The sequence below is a fragment of the Hippoglossus stenolepis genome, chromosome 24 (assembly GCF_022539355.2).
Source record: "Hippoglossus stenolepis isolate QCI-W04-F060 chromosome 24, HSTE1.2, whole genome shotgun sequence".
NCBI classification, from domain to species: Eukaryota; Metazoa; Chordata; class Actinopteri; order Pleuronectiformes; family Pleuronectidae; genus Hippoglossus; species Hippoglossus stenolepis.
This window is the reverse complement of record NC_061506.1, coordinates 7,175,331-7,197,681: the sequence shown is the minus strand read 5'-3', so window position 1 is coordinate 7,197,681 and position 22,351 is coordinate 7,175,331. Positions and strand designations below refer to the sequence as shown.

The 22,351-nt window shown below is 41.7% G+C and overlaps 3 protein-coding genes, 2 long non-coding RNA genes and 1 other non-coding gene across 11 annotated transcripts in view; all 6 read left to right on the top strand.

The window, feature by feature from the left end:
- The first annotated feature begins 35 nt into the window (after window positions 1-35).
- On the top strand, window positions 36-107 carry trnae-uuc. Its single transcript has one exon. It is a non-coding gene; the product is annotated as a tRNA-Glu (tRNA).
- Window positions 108-760: 653 nt separating this feature from the next.
- Window positions 761-11,136, top strand: gk (glycerol kinase). Of its 4 annotated transcripts, none has more exons than XM_035150416.2 (21): window positions 762-954; window positions 2,344-2,417; window positions 2,503-2,609; window positions 2,710-2,787; window positions 2,881-2,960; window positions 3,549-3,686; window positions 3,770-3,879; window positions 4,222-4,288; window positions 4,489-4,506; window positions 6,506-6,541; window positions 6,630-6,697; window positions 6,772-6,814; window positions 6,889-6,969; window positions 7,064-7,142; window positions 7,240-7,336; window positions 7,440-7,524; window positions 8,044-8,164; window positions 9,079-9,222; window positions 9,354-9,440; window positions 9,699-9,785; window positions 10,352-11,136. In XM_035150416.2, the coding sequence occupies exons 1-21, from the start codon at window positions 862-864 to the stop codon at window positions 10,360-10,362; spliced, it is 1,704 nt and encodes a 567-aa protein (XP_035006307.1). In that variant the 5' UTR covers window positions 762-861; the 3' UTR covers window positions 10,363-11,136. The 4 variants fall into 4 exon arrangements, with proteins under 4 accessions (XP_035006308.1, XP_035006307.1, XP_035006309.1 ...); XM_035150418.2 differs by lacking the exon at window positions 762-954 and adding an exon at window positions 2,157-2,239; XM_035150419.2 differs by lacking the exon at window positions 762-954 and adding an exon at window positions 2,177-2,252.
- Window positions 11,137-11,864: 728 nt separating this feature from the next.
- Window positions 11,865-13,013, top strand: LOC124851397. The gene is made up of 3 exons (XR_007032433.1): window positions 11,865-12,130; window positions 12,714-12,784; window positions 12,885-13,013. It is a non-coding gene; the product is annotated as an uncharacterized LOC124851397 (long non-coding RNA).
- Window positions 13,014-13,166: 153 nt separating this feature from the next.
- LOC124851396 lies at window positions 13,167-13,924 on the top strand. The gene is made up of 3 exons (XR_007032432.1): window positions 13,167-13,205; window positions 13,292-13,397; window positions 13,831-13,924. It is a non-coding gene; the product is annotated as an uncharacterized LOC124851396 (long non-coding RNA).
- A 33-nt stretch (window positions 13,925-13,957) lies between these two features.
- Window positions 13,958-15,741, top strand: LOC124851395 (NF-kappa-B inhibitor zeta-like). Its single transcript, XM_047339015.1, has 6 exons — window positions 13,958-13,976; window positions 14,313-14,376; window positions 14,464-14,624; window positions 14,706-14,816; window positions 14,904-15,071; window positions 15,154-15,741. Exons 3-6 carry the CDS (start codon window positions 14,553-14,555, stop codon window positions 15,190-15,192), a joined length of 390 nt encoding a protein of 129 aa, XP_047194971.1. The 5' UTR covers window positions 13,958-13,976; window positions 14,313-14,376; window positions 14,464-14,552; the 3' UTR covers window positions 15,193-15,741.
- A 2,287-nt stretch (window positions 15,742-18,028) lies between these two features.
- Window positions 18,029-22,351, top strand: part of LOC118103442 (FERM, ARHGEF and pleckstrin domain-containing protein 1) — a 51,855-nt gene continuing 47,532 nt past the window's right edge. For 2 of the 3 annotated variants that reach the window (XM_047339123.1, XM_047339124.1), the window contains exon 1: window positions 18,029-18,288. The gene's annotated coding sequence lies outside the window, so the exon portion shown is untranslated. The remainder of the gene's footprint in view (window positions 18,289-22,351) is intronic. The other variant, XM_035150409.2, reaches the window with a different exon arrangement.

The window sequence follows — 22,351 nt, the reverse complement described above, 5'->3', positions numbered from 1 at the left end:
ATAATAATCAACGCACTTGCATTCTGTGCTACGTGTCCCATATGGTCTAGCGGTTAGGATTCCTGGTTTTCACCCAGGCGGCCCGGGTTCGACTCCCGGTATGGGAACTACTCTTTTATATTGTGGTTTAACATTATATTGCACAGACTAGATAGATTACACTTTAATCAACACATTCAAATTTACTATTATAATTTTTTTTCACCAAATTGAAGTCATTATTAACGTTTGTTCTCGCTGTGTCTGCCCGTAAACAATGATACACAAATAAACAAACTTTATTATAGACAGTCCACATGCAAAGTCAAGATACAGTATAGAAACAGAAATAAAGTAAATTGTCACATATAAATTACATATCTCAAGAAAATGTATCAGAATAAATAATATACAATGAATGAAAAAAATAACAAAGAAGAAATAATAAAAGAGTTCAAATCCATAAAAACACTTTAAATGTGCAAACTGAATTATTATTATTTTTTAGATGGCTTTGATGGATGTTATGTTTTCAGACAGGTTTAATGTCTTTATTAAATAACATTTAAAACAAATGTACATATATATATATATATATCAAATTAATGATTCAAAAGTAATCCTGTTGTTGTCACTGATGTAATCATGGGAACAAAAGACACGATTTATATGTTAAAAACAAAGCCAGAGAAAATTATGAACCTCTTTCCGTAGTTCAAACCTGTAAAACCCAAACAGAGCAAATATTTGTCCTCTGCTGCGTCTGCGTCATCACCCGTTGCCGACTGTGAAGCATGACGCTTAAACACCGCGACTCGCCGCCCGACTTTGGCGTGAGGTTGATGCCCTGTCCCCGGCGGTGATCGCTCTCCTCTGCCGCACATGAACGGAGCCATGGCCGCGTCCTCGCACCGGATCACGCTCGGGCCGCTGGTCGCCGCCATCGACCAGGGAACCAGCTCCACTCGCTTTCTCGTAAGAGAAACTCTGCTCCCGGTGCTAGCGGTGCTGTGCTACATTACGAGTCTGGCTGTGTTTATGATGGTGTAGCTGTGTTCTGTTTATTACATTCATCCAACATGTCATGTGTGTTGGCTCTACTGCAATAATAAAACACATTTGTGACTTGAAAAGCTTTTAAAACCAACATTTTAAAATCGTTTTTAAAGAAAACAGCAGTTGAAAGGAGCATTAAAATGTCTTAACAAGAAAAGCTGCAAAACAAACCAAGGGATGAGATGGAAATGCCTTTGATTGACATGCAATATAATAATAATTTATATTGAAGTTGCAAGCTGACATTTAAAGACCAAATAAGTTATCAAACATAATTATTTGCCATTTTGTCTAAGAATCTAAATGATCAATCACAAGCACCAAGGCTATTTTTATGGATCTTTGATTGTGCAGTTCTTGAAATAGAAATTTGCTGTGTTTCAATGGGGTAACGTTTTATTTAGCCAGCTCTTTAATCCTTTCTGTGAAGGTGTTTGTCAGTATTTTTTTGGAGACATTTTATTCCCAGCCAATGCTGAAGGTCTTTTGTTATTGCAGTAGATGTCTTTTCTGGGTGTGGAGGATGGTCGGGAGCCAAGAATTTGCATGAGTCATCTCAGGACTGTCTGGAGTTAATTGTCTCTAAATAGTACTTGTGCTGATGTGTACAAAACGTTAGTACAGTCACACATTGTTGCCTGAGTCTGACCTGTTCTTCCTGCAGAACAATAAGAGAACATGCAAATAAAACAAGCCGTCTTCAAGTTAATACTTGTTAAAATGGAAATCTCATACATTAGTTTATTTTATTGCCTCTGGCGACTGGGGAGACTAACACTCTGGGAATTTTGTCACACACATGCGCACACTTGTTTCATGCATTGTCTCTCATTGCCTTCTCATAGCCACTATAATCTGGATTATCTCCCTCAAAATTTAAATATGATTCATGTAGCACCAGGATTGTGAAGATCTAAAATGGTGGAGGAATCTACATGTGTGGGGGGTTGGCAGGACAAAATGACTGGTTCAGTGTAGAATGCCAATTTAAAAATATAAATGAACATTATTTCATTTCATTCACTTTTAAACGGTGGGTGTAGGCCTTGGAGCAGACCTCTCCCTGCAGGAGCCTGATAGGGGGAGTTGGTAATGGGGGTGATTCATCTCACCTGGTCCGGCTCCATTATATCAGGTGGCACTCAGCTAGTCTGTCTCCTCCATGGGTTGTCAGTTGAAGTCTGCCTTTAAATCACCTTTTCTTGTTTGTTTTTTTAGTATGGGGTCTTCTCTACTTTGTCCTATCTTGACCCCAGTTGTATTTCGTCATGTGTGTTTGGCTGAATCAGCTTTCTTTCTCTCGTTCAGGTGTTCAACTCCAAAACAGCCGAGCTCCTCAGCCATCACCAGGTGGAAATCAAACAGAGCTTCCCCAAAGAAGGGTACGTGAACAGTTTGCTGCATGATCCGTTTGCAGCAATGCACATGCAATCAAGAAATGGATTTGATTTTTTACATTTTTTTCAGATGGGTGGAGGAGGACCCCAAAGAAATCCTGAATTCGGTGTACGAGTGCATGGAGAGGACGTGCGAAAAACTCACCCAGCTCAACATCGACATCTCAAACATTAAAGGTTCGATGCCACTCGCTCTCTTTGATGTGCACATGCTCCAAGTTCAGTGGATTTTTAAAGAGGTGTTCAAGATCTGAAGACTGTGCTTGAATGTGTGCAGCTATTGGAGTGACCAACCAAAGGGAGACCACGGTGGTGTGGGACAAGGAGACAGGGGAGCCCCTCTACAATGCAATCGGTAACAGATTTGACATTCTGTGATTATATAACCGGGGGTTGGATTTCCGTGTTTTTTCGCTTTCTATGAAATAACTGCAGTGTTTTTGTTCAGTTTGGTTGGACCTGCGCACTCAATCAACTGTTGAACGTCTAATTAACAAAACCCCCGGAAGGAACAAGAACCATTTGAAGGTGAGCTCCTCCTCTCGAGTTGGTTTTTCTATTTTCCCTCATGTGTTTTCCTCTGAAAGGTTCAACGTGCAGTTTCACAAAGCTCATATCTCCACTGACTTATTCACTCACGTTTTCTTTGGCCATCTTTATAATTTAATTAAGCCCCTTTCAGTTTAACTAATTGAACTCTGCAATATAAATCATCTGCCAGTCAATTCTTGAACTGCCTGATGTCGGTAAATTCTATACAACCTAAGCTATAAGGTTATGCAAGTAAATGAACTGTAAGATGTGATAAAAGTGCTGAATTTAAGAAAATACCAAAAACTTGACACGTGGGGAGAATTAGTTGAACATTAACAAAATAATTATTTATTTTCTTAGTTTTTGAGATATGATCACCTTTCTCTGCCCAGCACAGCATACAACATCTGCAGCAAAAAATAATTGATTTGTGGTTTTTATTTTCAATCTATTTCATGCAAACAATCTCGCACTGGAAGCTCAGGCCCGCCCGTGGGACGTCAGTTCCAGGGGGTCAAATTCCAACAGACTTGATAACGGTGTTGGCAGCAGCAACAATATAATCATGGTTTCACCCTGCAGCATAAAACCGGGCTCCCCATCAGCACTTACTTCAGCGCGGTGAAGCTCCGCTGGCTGATGGACAACGTGGACGAGGTCCGCGATGCAGTCGTGTCTCACCGCGCCATGTTCGGCACCGTCGACTCCTGGCTCATCTGGGTAAGAGGGCACCGACCACAGCTGTCGTCCAGATGCTGGTGACACTTTGTCTGAAACTGACCTGTGTGATTGGCGTCCTGCAGTGTCTGACAGGCGGCAAGTCGGGCGGAGTCCACTGCACAGATGTGACCAACGCCAGTAGAACCATGCTGTTTAACATTCACACTCTGGAATGGGACCCAGAACTTTGCAAGTAAGAAAGCTGTGTCATCGCTCCCACAAGTATTACTGAGATGATTATGTTTATACTTTGAAATTAAAGCCATATTCATTTGTACATTTGAGGATTTTTGAAAATGGAATACAAATGTTGGGATCTCCAGTTCTCCTCCCCCCTTTTCCTCTTGTTACCCTTTCTGACTCTCCCCCTTTCTGTGAGTGTGTGGTTGCCATGTCTGCTCCATCCTGCAATCATGACCCACCGGCTGCTGACACCATAATTAAGCCCCGGCTCTCCTCCCTGTATTTATCGAATAGTCTGTATTAGCTTTAAACTTGATGACTGTCACATTGCTCTTCCTCTATATCCCATCAGATATTTTGGTATCCCCATGGAGATCTTGCCCAGAGTGAGGAGTTCATCAGAAATATATGGTCTCATGGTAAGTGCGCATTAATCTGTTTATCTCTCAGTCTTCCACTTGAAATTTCTCCGCAGTGAGTGTTTATATTAACTTGTAATCCTTCCACGATTTCACTGCTGTCTATTGCGAGTGATTTGAAGTGCATGAAGGTTGATTGAAAAAGTCTTTTAGGCATTTCTTCTGTGTGTGTGCCATTGTCTCTCCTTTCTCGCCGGTAGAAAATATGTTCTAGCCGGGTAAGTAATTCTCACCCTCACTCTTTCACCTCATCATGCAGAATATAACCTGTCCTACTTCTCTGTGGCCAAAGCAAATTTCCCAAATCCATATGGATATTAGTTTCTGAATTAATATAGCCTCATAACTGCTTATAGCTGATACTGATTGCTCTTATTTTCTGGCAAATCACGTGCTCATCAGTAAAAACAAATGTGATGGGCATGTAGAAAAGTTACCATGCTGTGAACCTGAAGCACAACACTAACTGCGGCATCAGTAGTTTTGCTAATATATTGGTATTAACATTCCTAAGATGTAGTTTTTCAAACCCTCCTGTCAAAATTGAATGTCTGCTTGATAATTTGAAGTTTAAAGGTAACTCTAAAATAGAATTTTAAAAAGTCAAATGTCTTCATGTCAGCTCTCTTTGGAAAACAAACAGATACTGGTGTCTGTGAAAAGCTCATATCGGCCGATATATTGATAACTCTTTAACGTGGTCCATTTGGTATTGTAATCTATTGGCGGCGTAAGACGTATGACGCAAACAAACCTTCCAATGGTGGAATTGTCGTTTTTCTTTGTCATCTTCGTCAAATGTTAATGTCCAAAATAAAGTCTTAAGCAGGACAGAGTTGGTAAAACGGCAATTATCAGACGGTGTACGTTTGGTTTCTGGGCAGACGCAGTAAAGTTAAACACGTGGAAGTGCTTGAGCCCTGAGTTGTGTCTGCAGGCCCAAACATCTGTTCTGCTCTAACTGCTGGATGTTTAAATACAGGCTCACATGATCATAACCATGAATCGTCTGTTGCAGGCGCTACTGGACACAAAATGTACCAGCCTCTGTTTGATTTTGGACCCATCACATACACATGCAGTGCATCTGGAACGTTTTCATACCCTTTCAAGTTTTCCACATTTAGTTGTTTCAGACTCATCTTAGAATTTATTCAATTCATTCTTTTCCTCATAAATCTACACACAGTGACAAAGCAAAAACAAGCTTTTGGAGTGTTTTGCACATTTATTAAAATTAAAGAGTAATATTTAATTTACATTCAGACCCTTCAATAAGTACTTGGTTAAAGCACCTTTGGCAGCAATGACAGCCTCAAGGAGGACTCCAATCAAGATGTAGAAGCATCAGAGTTCAGTTGCAAGTGTCATAAGAAACGGTCTGAATACTTGTGTAAATGGGATTTCAGTCTTATTTTTAATAAATTTACAATAAACTCAAATAAAGAGTTTTAGCTTTGTCATTGTGGAGTATTGTGTGTAGATCTATGAGGGGGGAAAGGGTGACTAGAATCCATTTTAAGATGAGTCTGAAACATAGCAAAATGTGGAAAACTTGAAAGGGTCTGAAAACGTTCTGGATGCACTGTATATGCCCTGTTGGAAATGTAGTTGATGGCCCCTGTCCCCCTCATTGCTTCCGTTCTGTGGCATGTTACTCAGATGGTCCCCCCCTGCAGCGTCCCATTCCCGTCTCCCAAATCTCTTCACCCTTTGGCACAGTTGTATTTACCCGACTCTTGTCCTGCGCCATCAAAATGACGGCCTCACGTAGGAGTGAAGACATTTTCTTATAAACAGGCTCTGACATTCCCTCGTTTTCCCTCAGTTTCCACGGTTACAATACGCTGCATGTGCACATGTTGTGGTGGAATTGGTTTAGTTTTGTTATTTGGCTTCTTGTAGTCAAATAATGAGCTTTGTGGTGTTAGGGCAAAACTGTTAATAGTGAGTAAACCTGATGGAATTTGTATGTTTTTTTTTTTGTGAACACTATTGATTTCTTAATCGATCAACATATTTCCTCCTGAATTAGACCCAGGTCTCTAATTTAATGTATTATAATTCTGTTCCCAACAGACTGAATTCATTTCAAATTTAAAATAAATTGTATGTTAACATTTTTCTATTTAATCATAGTGCTCATAAACATTTCAAATGCTCTTTTAATGTGATTAAACCAGGAAACACACTCAAACAAATCTTTTCCTCTGACAGAAATCTGGAGCTCTCTCAGGTATTCCCATTTCAGGGGTGAGTTTCTTTCTTTTTTTTTTTGTCCTTACACATAATCTGCTCTTAAATAGTGTTTGTAACCTGATGCATTTGTCTTGAAACGCAGTGTCTCGGGGATCAGTCGGCAGCCCTGGTCGGACAGATGTGTTTTCAGGACGGGCAAGCGAAAAACACGTAAGGTTCCCTTTGTGGCAAAAGTTGTCCTTTGTTAGAAATTCAACCCTAATCCAATCTTTCATATGTTCCAGGTATGGAACTGGCTGCTTTCTGCTGCGAAACACTGGAACCAAGGTACATTACTTCAGATTAGAGTTTTAAAACCCTGCACACATTGCACGCAGTGACACTTCTCTGCGTTTTTGCAGCCTGTGATGTCTGACCACGGACTTCTGACCACTGTGGCATACAAGCTTGGCCGGGACACACCTGCCTGTTATGCACTGGAGGTACAGTGTCCAGTGTCAGCTTGACACAAATGTGGATTTTATCATGTCAATTTTTTGTATTCATTTAAGTTTCCCTGCTTCATCCTCTTGTCAGGGCTCTGTGGCCATTGCGGGAGCTGTGGTTCGTTGGCTGCAGGACAATCTCGGAATCATCGAGTCATCTGAAGAACTTGGTAGGAGCGACATCTTCAGGACTGTGGTGTCATTTAATGTAGATAATTAGCCGTTATTTGTAGTCGGTGATATTTTCCTGTCTTGGTTCTTCTGCAGAGAAGCTGGCTGCGTCAGTCGGTACATCCTACGGTTGCTACTTTGTTCCTGCGTTTTCGGGTCTTTACGCACCTTACTGGGAGCCCAGCGCAAGAGGGTAAGGGCGAGACGTTCCGCGGTGGTGCTGCGAACTTGTCTCCAGTTACTCACACAGCCTGCTGAAGTAAATCTTGCTGTGTCATTAAATCCCCGTGTCACAGGATCATCTGTGGGTTGACTCAGTTTACGAATAAGAGTCACCTCGCGTTTTCTGCACTGGAAGCCGTCTGTTTCCAGACACGAGAGGTAAGCGCTCCCCGAAAGACACAAGACGTGTTTAATTTCACATAATTGCAATAAATGACCAATTTCTTGTGTCATCAGTTAAAAAAACCTTTAATTTGTACAGTTTTGACTCTTCATTGTATTCTGAATGAGGCGCGCATTCTTAGCTTACACTGTTTTGTCCTTATTAGCAGAGTTAAATACATAGGCCAAGTAAAAGGGACAAAACCAAGTGCTGCATCAGCATAGGATGAAGGGGTTTATTTGTATGATGTTATATTGTGTCCTTTTTTTTTCCCCCTATTATTTCCAAATGGTCTGACCATATGTGAGGCCAGCTGTATGAGTTAAAATGCTGTTTTGTTTGCAGTATTTTTTAAATAAAGTCATGACCTCTTTTTTTTTTTTTAGCTCAGTTCTCAAATTAATTTGCATATTTTTGGGGTGTAACAAATCCCGTCCCTTGAAAAGTAATCCTGTTCTCGTTTGACCTTTAACTGCTTGGTACCTGACATTGAGACAAATGGTATTTGTTTGCAGATACTTGACGCCATGAATCAGGACAGCGGCATCCCACTAACTCAGCTCCAGGTGGACGGAGGAATGACGTCCAACAGGCTGCTAATGCAGCTGCAGGCGGACATTCTCTGTATCCCCGTTGGTAAGGTTTCCTTTTATCTGCTCCTTGATTCTCACCTGAGCCACAAATGGTTCCAGTCCACCCACTGAGGAGGATCTTCTCATGTTTGTTGGAGAGACGACGCCAACGTCTTTTACTACTCAAACACAAGCCGTTGCTGGAAATGTGCATCCCAGAATAAATAAACTTATTTTAAACCTGAAGTCTTAAAATAACCATCTGTTTATCAGAGAGACTTTCTTCTTTGTGGTTTAACCTTGTGTGTATCATTAATAATAAAGTCAGGGAGAGGAGGCAACTGCTTTTTCAGCAATAAATGTTTTTATTGGTCAGGTAGAAGTTTAATGTCCTAGATGAATTGTGTGTAAATCTTCATCCTTTCTCTGAAGGGAATCTGCTTGTGCCAAGTGCATTTTCTCCACCCTTTATCATTTAAGGGCAACGGGGGAGCTGAATCCAATCCCAGCTGATGTTGGGCGAGTACATCCTGGGCGGTTCCACCTACCAAGCGTCACGCCTAAATGGAAACGGCGCAGACATATTTTGCATAATAAACTGTTGCAATGATCAAACTGCTTCCTTGTCTGACAGGTCACCCTGATCCTGTGTTTATCTGATGGAACATCATGTGTTGTGTATTGCTGCGCACAAGCAAGTCAGACATGTTTATAAAATAGAGCTCTTGATCACTATAGCATCAAATTGTTATGACTGCGCTCTACTAATACATTCCAGTCAAGCACAAGTTTTATTTGTAAAGATTCCCAATTCTTGAAGTGCAAATATTTAGTCCAGTTTGTACAAAATGACCTCTAAATATGTCTAGACTAAAAATGAAAACTGTCCACATAGAGCATCAAAAGGCTGTGTAGTATTTCTGTACGGCAGTGGATGTGTCATAACTGGCTAAGAAAATGTGTCTCGTTGTTTTTCAGTGAAGCCGTCCATGCCTGAGACCACGGCGCTCGGGGCAGCGATGGCAGCCGGAGCAGCAGAGGGCGTGAGCGTGTGGAGTCTGCGCCCCGAGGACCTGAGTGAAGTCACGTCAGAGAAGTTTGAGCCTCAGATCAACCCTGAAGGTACGATGAGTGAACACAACTGGGGGGGAAACACAAGAATACCAAAAAGATGAGATGATGGCATTGTACATATCGTCAGAAGCTGCTGCTGCTGCTGCGGGGGAAATAAAGTTAGTTTGTTTGCTTGGCAGAGAGCGAGTTACGGTACGCACGGTGGAAGAAGGCGGTTCAGAAGTCCATGAACTGGGAGACGACGGAGCCTGTTGGTAATGGAAACGGTAAGAAACACCACGAGATACCAGCGACATGAATTAAAATAAAAGATGTTCATTAGACGAGGTAATACCACTGTGGAGTGGTTACAACAAATTAAACTACCATGTGGAGTTTGTACAAAAATAAGCTCAGAAATCATACTGTATGGATGTTGTAATAAGAAAAAAATCCTACATGCACCCTCCTGTAAAAAATCAAAAGGCCTGACTTGATTTTCGTCTGTCTTTCCCTCATCGTGCCTTCGTTCGAACGACACAAAGGTGAATGCAGCATCTTCTGCAGCATCCCCCTGGGCTTTTTCATCATGGGCAGCATGTTGATGTTAGTCGGTGCCAAATACCTTGCAGGTCAGTTTCTGCTTCCATGTTTATGAAGCATAATGTTCTTACTTGCACTGTTGCACCGGTTCTGTCTCTTTGGTATCAATGAATTTGTCCTGGTCATGTATAAAGAATCCAACCATTCTGGGAGAGGGTGTTTTTGTAATAAGATCCCCGAGGATTGATACTCGGCAACATAATTGTAAAGTACATGCATCTCTTCAAAAAAGACTTGAGTATAAAAAAGGCATCGCAAGGAGTCGGTTGAGGAGTGACCCTGCAATGTTAGAACAATGGACAAATTGACTGACTTTCTAAGGAATAGAGCAGGACACATAGGACTTTTAGGACCAATGATGGGTCGTGTTCTTAGCAGATTCAATTAGGCTAAAGAGAGAGTAGCCCCCCCCCCCTGAAAGTAGTCTTTCTTTCATGTGAATATGTTTTTTTCATGTTATTCATTAGATAGTCTTCCTAAAAAATAAAAGAAATCCTGTCTCGTACAACTGACTTATGTTGTTTGTTTTGAGCTTCGTAACGTCCACCTTTGTCTAAATTGAACTTTCCTGTGTTTATTTTAATTTCCACATTAGGCCACCACTAGGCTCAGAATTCTGGAGGCTTTGCAAGAAAGAGGGAAAGTGGAAACAAACGCTCTTTGTGCCGGACCAACACTTCCAACCTCCATTCCAGAGGGACAAATTAGAAATGACTAATGGGACTTTAGATCTGTTTCTTTATTTATTGTTTTTGCAGGAGTGTGCATGCAGTGTTTTTGTTTGTACAATATTGCTACGGAATGATTTGAGCTTATTTATGTATAAAGTGTACTGATAGTTCAAATTGTTGTAATCTTTCCAAACTGGTAGTCATTCACATTATCTCCCAGCTGTGATCTTGTGGGAGCTGTGTACATGTATATAATTTCTAACAGTTGGGATTTAACGAAAGGACTTGTCTTCACACTATGATTCCATCAATTAAATAAGGAATGTTTTGGGGAGTTTCCCAGGAGCCCAACAATCTGCAAACATCCTTAAAGGATGAAGGAAGTTAATTTATTTATGTCATCCCAGGTAGCTTGATTTAAGGTCACGATTGAAACTGGCAAAAGATATTGCCACTGAACTGTAAATATGCATCCACTCTTGATGAAGCAGGTTTATTGGAATAAGAGTTGACTTGATATTTTTAGTGTTACGAAACCATTGGAAGGTCTCACTTTATTCTGCCGTGCTGTACAGTCCAGGTTTGAAGAATTAACCTGGAAGTAGTAGAGAGTAAATTAATGTCTGTCTTGACTCTGTTGCCCAACATGTGTCATGTTTGACTAGTGTGTGGATTCGAAATTAAAATAAAAGCAGTGCTTCCAATTGAACGGGTTTATTTGTTAATTCAATGAGTACGACGGTAATTGGTGTAAAGGCTTATAGGGCACTTTTTGGATCTAAATGTGTTTTTAAAATGACCACATGCATGAAAGCAGTGTACAATCCTGTTCAGGTTCCAAATGTCCTGAAGATTAGCAAAGGGGAACTAGTGCGCGATGGGCGTTAGTCGGATGTGTGATTGTTTTACAATGAGGAAACTATTTTATTCGGAATGTAAGCTGGTAGTGTGGGAGAATAAGTTGCATCAAAAATGAATTTGTTTTTTGGTTATTACTTGTATTTCCCCAAAAAATATCCAAACTATACAATCAGATCTAAATGTCGCTAATATTGACATGTTTAAATTTTGTCCAAATATGTGTTAACCGTTTATTTACAAGAGAAAGATCAAATTACTTGTCATGGGCTGCATTTGGAAAAAAGGCAAGAACAACAAACCTTTTTTTCTTTAAGGGGAAAAACCCCAACAAGTAGGAAGCGTTGGGAAGGGAGTGGTTCATACCAACAGCAATGTCATGTTAAGTACAACACATCTGCGGGATAAGGAACCAGTTAGTCAACAAAAGTATTATAGATGTATATGTTTACGAGACAGTCTTTAGTTTATATGGTACTTTGAAAGGATTTGGGCATTCAAGTGAGTTTATTTAAATGTAATCCCACTCATTTGCATCAGCATTCAATTTAATGGGTCAATGCTTTTATTTTGAAACCGCCTCAGACTCACCTGGGTGACATGTCAACCAGGAAGCTGCGTGAGAAATTTTATGCGTTTGTTGTTCCTCATTTGTGATCTGGGCCTCGTCGAGCAGAAAGGTGGGACGGGGTCATCGCACTTTACTCTTCACTGCCGAGTGTGTTTGCACTGCAGGTTTTTGTGGGAGAAGAGGAAGTGGCGGTGCAGGAAGTCAACAAGTGACTCCTTAAACATGCTGGATCCAGGAGCGAGTGAGACCACAGGCCTCAGCCACATTTATGAAGGTCAGTTACTGCACAGGACACTGTTTTCACGATAAGGGGAGGGGGGACAAGGAAGTTAACCGATATACATTTGTCTTGAACACTTGAATGCACGACCAAGTGCTTCTATGTCATTCTAAATCATTGGTCTTTGAAATTACTAGCGGGAGAGCCTGTAACTTTACTAATAATTATCTTGTGGATGGAATGGTTAATTCTTGTTCTCCTAAATACAATATAGTTGTACTGCTCCAAAGTTTGAATGACCTCACCCCAGGTCAAAAGGAGTTTCACATCTTTCTGATTTGAAGTAGTACTTTATTCTTAAGCCTGAAAAGTGCCATATAAATAACACGTAGTACGTACAATCACATAAGACAACGACGTTAACTGAACTATTAATAATCACACGTTTAATGCAGTCAACACCATCAGTGTACAGAATGCGCTTTTCCTTGGGGGCGGGGTAACTAAATACATTACTTACTAGCTGTCCATACACAAAAGTTCTCATTGTTTCGCTGACACTTGCTATTTTATTCTGCTGCCTGGGTAAAGCAATCAGTAATAACAAGCCCCCGTTTACTTGTTTGTTTTGGCAAAGTACAAGGATTCATCCAGGCAAGCGTGCAGAGGAACAACACGGTGAAAGAGCTGCTAATGATGAAACGCCAGGTTGGTGACAAAGTTTAATCTTGAGTTAACACGGACATGAGGAAGAAGCTCACTTGACAGAACGTAGTAGGGTGTTTGTAACCAAATGATTGTCTTTCAGGAGTGGAACTGCTCAGACGAGGACAACCACATGGAGCAGAATTTTAAATTTGCAGAACCTGAACCCTTTGCCAGCGACGCGAGTCCTTACCAGTTGGGCCTTCACGTACCAGTAAACCAAAACACCCCCTCATTTCCTCCTGCTTATCCTGGAAGCATTCACCTCAAGCCGCAGCACACGCAGATTCCGCCTTTGTGGGGAAACGTGGCTCCGACCGTCGAGAACAAACTGTCTCTGTTTCACTGGCAAATCCAGCAAGCGGCACATAAAGCTGGAGGCGTTCCCCAGGCTGCTCAACTGGCAAGATGCAGACGGGGACACGTGCGTACGAGTTGGTAAAGTCGACAGCGCAGCATTGACATAATTTGCATGCAGTGGTACTGACGTTTTCCTTTCCCGACTGTCAGGTATCTTCACATTGCTGTGGCGCAAGGGAGACGAGCTCTGGCTTACGTGCTTGCTGGGAGAATGGCCAAACTTGGCTCTTTGGACTTGAAGGAGCACAACGGCCAGGTATGCACACTCTCAGTTTGCGTCCATCTGACTTGTAGTGGAAAAATAACTAAGTGTGGTTGAAACCTATTTTGTAGTTGAAAAGTAAGTTTTTGCAGAACTGTCTTAATACTTTATGACCTGAACTGTGTGTGTGACCTGAAAACTTTAAGACCTTTTTATCACTTATTTACATCAGTTGTCTGTGTTTTGATTCCTGTTTCAAACTGCGCCTACAGAACCAGTCTGAACTGGCTCAGACAAACAGCCTTAGTTCTCCTTTATAATATCCTTGCTTTGACTGTTCTGCATCTTCACTCTGTGTTGATCCTTCTGCAGAAAGCCCGTATTAAAATACACAAAGACAAATTTGGTGTTCCAGCCTCTTGTATTTTCAGATTTCCATCACAGACTTCAACACGTTTGCGTGATTCATCTGCTTTTTTGTCCACAGACAGCGCTTCAGATAGCCACTGCCACCAATCAGCACTTAATCGTCCGTGATCTGATGGCGCACGGAGCACAAATCAACACTTGTGACTTCTGGGGTGGTCGCGTCCTGCACGTGTGTTGTGAAAAGGCCACTTTCTCAGTCTTCAGGTACCAATTTTGTGTAAATCTATCACCACAAATCAAAGTTCATTAACTTTTTTATTTTTGCAGGTATCAGACATGCCTAGAACAGGGATTCCCAAAGTGCATATAAGTGCAACACTTTTTGGTTTACCACATGATTCCATGTGTTCCTTCATAGTTTGGATGTCTTCAATATTCATCTGCAATGTAGAAAAAAGTAAAAATCAAGAAAAACCATTGAATGAGAAGGTGTGTCCAAACTTTTGACTGCTACTGTATTCCATGCTCAACAGTTCACAAGAGGTTTCTTCTTCACCACCACAAACATCAACAGTTGCATGTGACAATTTGTTTTCGCAGACAATCTGTGACGCCTTTTGCCAGAGTCAACAACCGATTGATGTTGACGTCTTCAATTATGAGGGTGAGAACGTTGGATTATACTGAAAACTCTGATGCTAATGTTGCCTCTCCGTCTGATTGAATGCTATTCTTCTCTCTCTCTCTGGAGGTCTGACCCCGCTCCACACGGCAGTTTTGGCGCACAACAATGTCCTTAAAGACCTGAAGCGTCTGGAAAGTCCTTGTTCGTATGTGGTGATGCAGAGGAAACACGTGTTTGTTGAATGTATCCAGACTCTGCTGCTCATGGGTGCGTCCCTCGCGACCAAGGTAACTGTTACAAACACTTACTTTCTTAGTCATCCAGGTAAAGCGGTCAATAGTTACCAGAGCTTGTGCTGATTCCGACAGGATCTCAAAAGTGGCCGGACTTGTCTTCACATGGCTTCTGAGGAGGCAAACGTGCAGCTGCTGCAACTTTTTCTGGACCGGCCTCGCTCGCTGTCCGTTGTAAATGTTAAGGTGAGACATGTCCTCAGGAAACTCTTCAGAAATTGCCTGCTAAGCTATAAGGTTGTGTAAACTCAGAAACTGCATTTTACGTTTCAGACGTTTAGTGGAAACACTGCCCTGCACGTTGTCAGCGCTTTGCAAAATCACAAGAGTCAAGTTGATGCGGTAAAGCTGCTGATGAAAAAAGGAGCTGACCCCGGAACCAAGAATTCTGAAAATGACCTGCCGTCTCAGCTGGTGCCCGAAGGACCCGTTGGTGAAAAGGTATGCGGTTTAAAAACCTAATAAGTCATTTAGAATGGTATATTGTGACGCACTGACAATTTGACTTCCATCTTTTCTTAAGGTGCGGCTCATCCTGAAGGGGAAATGGGTGTATGCTTAAAAGCACAAAAACACTGTCAGTCAGACAGTCCGCTCTATGAAACTATTTGCCAAAGTAAGGCAAATGCTGGTTGTTTCAGTGAAACATGCCTCATTGTTCATTACCGTGTAATGCTACAAAGAAAGTAAAGCTAACACTTGCATTTAACTGGGTTTTCTTTAGGATGATACTTGATAATTGTGATCACATTCTATGTTTGAGGGATTAGGGGTTGTACTTTTTTGATAAATACTAGTAGTTAACATGTTTAGTATTATTGTAGCTTCCATATAGCAATATTTTTAGATCAAAAATACACATTTTACACAAACATAACAGAAATCATGTTGACAAATCAGATAATCACATCGTTTTTGTATCATGTTGTGGCATGACATTTTTTAGGCCATCGACCTTCCAGATTTTGTAAATGCATATTTACATTTTACTTAAGTTGAAGCGTATAAAAACATTAGATAAATATCCTGACATTATAATGTTGATTTATATTAGCCCAACAGTGAACTGTGCATTACATGTCTGTCTAAGAATAAAGTCTCTTTTCTAGGGGAGGTGTGTGTGTGTCCCTTTGTTTCACTGTGTATGTGTGTGACCATGTTACCAAGGGTCCTTTGGAGTCTCCAAATGGCCTTTTTTGGAAAACACCTAGACATACCCTTAGAAAAACATGTGTAAAATATTCATTTTCTGTGGTATTGTTATCAAACTTGAACTTAGGCTAGGTAAGGCTTCATGCTGTGGTCCCATTGTGTTTTCCAGCTCATAAGTCCCAGCTAGAGTTATCTGCAGGCATCTGTTTACCAAAATATATTCAGGCGGAAATAAAAACCTTCTACTTCAGTGTGTTCCAACTTCTATTACTCAATGCCAGTAGCACTTACAGTGATTCTGAGTGTTAACTTTCAAAAGAGACCAAAACCATGCATGTACTCCAAATGGTTCAAGAACAGCTTTCAATTTACTTTGGGTATGCCTTAGATAGGCGTTTTAGGCGAATGTCACCAGAATGTCAAGAGGTTAAGTAGCTGTGTTTAATGCTAGTAGCAGATCTTAACTACATTCTACAGCAGTGGTCGCCCACCCGTCGATCGCGATCTACCGGTCGATCTCCCAGTCTTCACTGTCGATCCCCCAACTCTCTGGACTCACTGGCTGTCGTCGTGCCGCAGCTCAGCTGTGTGTCGGTTGTCTGTTTTTCACACGCGCTGTTTGTCCCCTACTGGCGGTGGAGTTGCAGGTTTATCTCCTGCATTTCCTTCAAGAACAAGTTGGTTTATGTACTAAACTAAATGTCAGGACTCTACGGTCTGAAGATGCGCATCTTTCGGTCTGTCGATAACAATCAAAGCCCCGTTGGAACAAATGAGTGGATTCAGAAGGTGAAACGCTGGAGTGCTTTTACTTTGAAATGGGTTCTGAAAGTGTTTTAAATACATTTTTGTCAAACAGATAAACATTGTGGTTCACAGCAGAATAAACAGAAAATTATCTTTCCTGAGTTTTAATGTTCTTCTGATGAATTTATGTCACAAACATGGTTGCAACACTTTCTGTATGCCTTTTGAAAATAAAAGCACTGTGTAGTACTGGTATTTATTTGAGTACAAGGGACTTCTTTCATCCAAGGCAATAATCATATTTGTGGCCATATTCAAATCAAAGCCTATATGTAGCAGCTCCTCTGCAGAACATGATGTGGAACTGAGAAGCTACATATTGTGCATTATAAATATGAATAGATATTAATTTGAATATTGTGCATTGAATAGAAAAAGTTGCACAACTGCCTCTCTTTGTGTATATTTATTTCTTGTACATTCAGCCTTTAACACAAATTGCAAAAAATAATAAATATGACCCTCCTAAGTGGGTTTTTTGGAAGATGTCAGGGTGGTAGATCTCGGCTTACGTTTGGAATTAAAAAGTGATCTTGGGCTCGAGAAGGTTGGTGACCACTGGTCTACAGTGTTGAATCCTTCTTCGTCTATGCAAAGCCTGTGTTTACACCTCGCAACACTTGTGCACATCACTATTGTGCATCTGGTAAAGTAGGGCGGATCTCAACCACTACACTGCTTTATTGCCAATTTAATCTTTAAAACCACACTTTAATTTTTGAGTTGATTGATTTTTCCAAAGATGTAAACCTACAAGAACAGATAAGATAAGACAATAATAATTTATATAGCACTTTTTAAAAACAGAGTTTACAAGGTGCTTTGACAGCAAAGCAAGAAAAGTAAAAGATATAAGAGAAATAACAATCAGCAGGTTGCAATGTGACAAGGAGGCCAGACAACCACGTTTAGGTGGTCGAAAACAAGGTAGCGTTCAAATTAAATGAATAATTTATATTGTTATGTCACATGAAAACTTGAGCACATGAAAGCAGTAATATGACAGAAAAGAAATTAATGAACAAGTAAAATAAAAGGTGAAAAGAAAACGATAAAAGCGCACATGAAAGCACGTCTATAAAAATAAGACGAGATAAGATAAAACGAGATAAGTTAAGTTAAGTTAGGATAAGATAATTCACTTGTTACAGTAGCAGATAGACAAGTGAGAGTAGAACAAAAAGAATAGAAATATGCAATACATTTTATATAGATATGTGTGCATAGTATACACCTGGTAATTAAAGTTTCCTAATCAATGTAGTGGATTGAAAAGTACAATATTAGCCTTTAGAATAATATAAAAGTAGCATGGAGGTGGAAATACTCATGCAAAGTCCAATATCTCTCCATAAACCCCTTGCCTCCACAGCTGCATTTCCTCCGATCTACCACAGAGTGTCGCTGTCGGGCCGCTCTCTCTCTCCTGCCTGGCGCTGTGGAGCTGGAGGCGGTGTGTGTGTATGTGTGTGTGCACTAAGTGTGTGTGTGTGTGTCGCTCCTCATTGTTTCGGGAGAAATCTCGCACGGCTTCCCCACAGTCGCCTCGATGGCCGCCGCACGCTCTCCACGGCCCAGCTGAGAGGGAGCGGTCCAGCTTTGACGCACCTACTCCCGGACAGGAGCACCGGGATTTCACCGCCTGCGCGTCCGGACACCAGACGCTCTCAACAACCGACAACCGACAACCGAACGCGGGGTAAGGAAACCACGCTACCCGGCTCGTGGAGCGAGGTTCCACGTAGCCTCTCCGGTTTTTCCCTGCATGTAGCGCAGCACTGTCCCTGCTCCGAAAGAAAAGTGAAAGAGCCGCGTTGGCTTATTTGTACGCAACAGTTCGAGATGTGTCGAGTTTCTTTTACGCATTAGCTCGCTTCCATTGCAGCTTGTTCATTTTTTTCACTAATCTGCCTCAGGAGGAGCTTCTTCTTCTTCTTCTTCTTCTTCTGCTGCTGAGCCTCCTGCACCAACTTCTCCACACACACACTCTGCTGCTAAACTACATGTTAACTACATGTATGTGGTTCCAGCTGGAGACAAAGACATTTGGTGTCCACAACCCCACAATGGCCTGAGCCTGTCATTGTCAAGACGTCGCCCCATGATGCACATTAATATTGAGCAGTACACACGCACACACGCACACAACCCCTAGCCTCTAAACCCTAAACTAACTGAGGTCAAAAGGTCCTTATATTGTCCTTTTAAAGCTATAGTTAGACTTTTTTGTGCATTTTTCCATGTCAAGACACTGCATTGACTTCCATTCATAACCCAAAACTCCATGTAAATCTAGTTTATTGTAGTGTTTATGTGGGAATAGAGTTAACAAACCCGACTCTCAGACCTCAGAAGGGACGTTTTGCCTCATTGACCAGGCTTCTTAGGTCCCCGTGAGGTCTACTGGTCCTGACAAGATCAGTGCTTATGCCGGAAAAAGGTCCTAAAGAGGTTACAAAACTGAGCCCACACACCTTCAAACGTACAAGGGATATTCACCAACTTGTCCTGTGTTCTAAAGTGACACACACACACACACACACACACACACTAGGAGAGTGTCCTGAGTGTGACTAGGCTGTCTTAGCCTACTGACACTTTTGCTCTGGCCTAAAGGATTACTCTGCTAACCTACATTCAGGGGCTTGCTCTTTGCCAACTGTACTCTGTCCGTGTGTTTGTGTTTTAAATGGGCTTGATCTTGGTGTTGACAAAGCTGCTGAATGTTAGATAGTGTATATCATCCCCCCCCACCCCCCCTTGGTGCTTGGCATTTTCCGAGGCAAACCTTGACCACCCTCCCCCTCTGGAGAACACCTACAGGGTGTCAGCTGACAGAAACAATCCCCCTTTCCTTTATTGATCTCTGGGGGACACCCTCTCTTTCTGCACCCCCCCCAGAGCACAGGGTCAGTGGGGAAGCAGCAGCGTCCACGACCGGGCACTTCATTTTGCTAATGGCTGGCGGAGCATGGGTGTTGAGGTCTAAAAGCAGGGATCTGCCAAATCTCAATGCTGTTGCTCGTTCACTATTGTGATCAATATCGCGGTAGAATTGATTTCACCCCCTCCTCTCTCTCTCTCACACACACACACACACACACACACACACACACACACACACACACACACACACACACACACACACACACACACACACACACACACACACACACACACACACACACACACACACACACACACACACACACACACACACACACAAGCAACCTCACAATAGAAATCCACCTGAGGCCAGTGGAGCGGCTTAATGTTTCCACGAGTGGAGAGTGTCACCTTGATGAAATGAGGCAACAAGCCCAGCCATTGATCTGCCAGGGATCGCAGGTGTAAGCGTGCAGTGTTGTAGCCTTGATCTCACCCTCCTCACCTGCGCTTGTCGGGCCGCTGTTGACACTGGGTGTCATTTTTCAGCGTGTGAGTCAGATTGTAAACAGTCAGTGGCCTGTTGTCAAAATGGCAACAAGTAACTCTGTGTGCTAATGGATGGAGCCACTTTGTGGTTTGAGGCCGAGGCTTGGATTTGTTAGTTGTGTATTGTGCGATATGGCACAGAGTGATTTCAGCTTTTTGTGTTATTTATCTTTTTTTCCAGCTTCTTAAATATGACAATTTTAAGATGAAGAACTTTGGACTTCTTGTGTGGAAAACTCAACCTTTCCTTGAGCTTTAGGAATTCCTAACAGGCATTCTTGAGATATTTAGCCATGTTTAGGTATTTTCAGCTTGTGATAGAATAGTTTCTATGTTTTCAAATACTTTTTGTAGCCGTCCCCTTAAATATAGTCCGTACTTTTACAGTTTTCCAACCAGTACACTTACCAGTCTCCATGCGAAAATGAAATACCCTGCTTATGTAACGTCAGAGTTTTTTACCTTATTTTTACTTCAACATGCAGAGTTACTACAAAAAAAACACAGATTGGTAACATCTTTCTCCGTGGATGCGCTTGTGTACACACCCACACCCACACATACACTCACATCCGATTCCCAGGGCCTGGCTCCCGTCTCACAAACCCTTGGGAAACTTTCAACTAACACCAGTTCAAAGGCTGGTTGAGAGGCCTCGGTCCCGCTGAGTTAAGGCCCCGCTGTTGGAAGCTCCCACAGTAGCTTCCTTTGTGCCCGTGTGACCAGCTCGCTCTGTATTCCGCTCTTGCTCAAGCAGCTCCACGTTTAATCCTTCCCGGGCCCCGACTGAGGAGACGATGAAACCTTCAGCCTCCAGACTTTCACTCTAGTGAGATTGAAAATATGGTGGAGCTCTAAATGAACAGTTTGTTATTCGGAAAGTTGTTTATGAGGGAAAGCTGTGTGTTTGCGTCGAAACAATGAAGACGTCTGCTGCCTGCGGAGTATGATCTACTGGTGTTTGTCAGGGTAATTGGCACCCGCCTGTTAGTGGATGATAAGGCCGAGCCATAAAACTGGCTCTGAGTTGACACTTGTTTTGCTTTGAAATGCGACACTGGGACAAAAACAAGTAGGTAACCCTGAGTGAGTGAGTGTAGGGTTTCAAAAACTATTATTATTCCACCTCTGATATGGCTGAACCCCTCGGAGGACAAACTCTGTGAATGCAAATGCAAAACTGTTGGAAACGGTGGCAAAGCGCAGTAAGGAAGTGGCACATGAGAACAAATTTGTTCCCACAGGTGTAATGAGTAACCTGAATGTCAGGTCCCTTTTTTTTTTTTTCATTGTCGGGTCACTTCCTTGGCCGGGCTCCAGTTTCAAGCTCCTGCCTTTTGTCACTGAGGTGGAGAGAGAAGTGCTGGTGTTTTGTGTGCAGGTGGAGGGATTAGTAAAAATGTAATGTCTGTGCTTTGTATATAACCCTGCTGCAAAGCACCCTGGGAAAGAGAAACCAAAGAAAGTTGATTTTTGAATGGCTGTTATGTTTTTTTACCCCCGCAAAGGAGGTTATGCTTTCACCTGGGTTTCTTTGTTAGTTAGTTATCAGGGTTACGCTTAAACGACTGGATGGATTACCATTAAACTTGGTGGAAAGATGTGGTGTGGGTCATGGAAGAACCCATTCAATTTCAGTGCAGATCCAAATAAATGTTTAATCAATATCTTAAAGTTCTTGTGACATTTTCTCTCATTTCCCAGGATGGATCTTGATGAGAAAAATCAAGCATATTTAAGGAACTGATATCATGAGTGTGTGCAATTTGGTGCAGCTTGATTGAATGGGGCCTTGCCTGCTATACTGAGTGATATTCTAGTTTTATTTTAATGTTTAACTTGGTGTATGTGTTGTTAAGAATGTGTCTGACCTTGTTATCTGTCTACTTTCACACTGAGGTCAAAGGTTGCTGCAGGGGCATTCTGGTTCTTCTAGCCCCGACATTCTGGCTAATCTCACTGTTGATATATCTTCCAGTTCTTTTCCTTATTAAACAATTGACACATTGGTTTATAAAGTGTTATATTAGAGTCTTGTGTTGTAAGATACTTAATTTAAAGGTATACTTCCATGATTTCACACTGCTTCATGTCCTCATCAAACTAGTCCTTCAGTTATTGTTTTGATTGAGAGACCCCGTAGCGGCCAAAGTTACATATTTTACATTTCATGATAAAACAGTACAGTAAATTTGAAAATTAAAGTTTGAATTGATTTATTATAATATTTTCAGATTCAGTTTTCTTCATTCGGTTAGATGTGTCTTGAACCAGCATCTTCTTCGTACATCATGCAACAGAGACTTCCCGTCATCACAGCCTCGCAG

What these genes read in the sequence shown, in the direction of transcription:
- gk (XM_035150416.2), top strand. Translation starts at nt 862, where the DNA reads ATGAACGGAGCCATGGCCGCGTCCTCGCACCGGATCACGCTCGGGCCG. An exon ending in GGAACAAGAACCATTTGAAG is followed by an intron (nt 2,961 to 3,548) that starts GTGAGCTCCTCC and finishes TTCACCCTGCAG; the next exon opens with CATAAAACCGGGCTCCCCAT. An exon ending in TGGGACCCAGAACTTTGCAA is followed by an intron (nt 3,880 to 4,221) that starts GTAAGAAAGCTG and finishes ATATCCCATCAG; the next exon opens with ATATTTTGGTATCCCCATGG.
- LOC124851395 (XM_047339015.1), top strand. Translation starts at nt 14,553, where the DNA reads ATGCAGAGGAAACACGTGTTTGTTGAATGTATCCAGACTCTGCTGCTC. An exon ending in GTGCGTCCCTCGCGACCAAG is followed by an intron (nt 14,625 to 14,705) that starts GTAACTGTTACA and finishes TGATTCCGACAG; the next exon opens with GATCTCAAAAGTGGCCGGAC. An exon ending in AAGGACCCGTTGGTGAAAAG is followed by an intron (nt 15,072 to 15,153) that starts GTATGCGGTTTA and finishes TCTTTTCTTAAG; the next exon opens with GTGCGGCTCATCCTGAAGGG.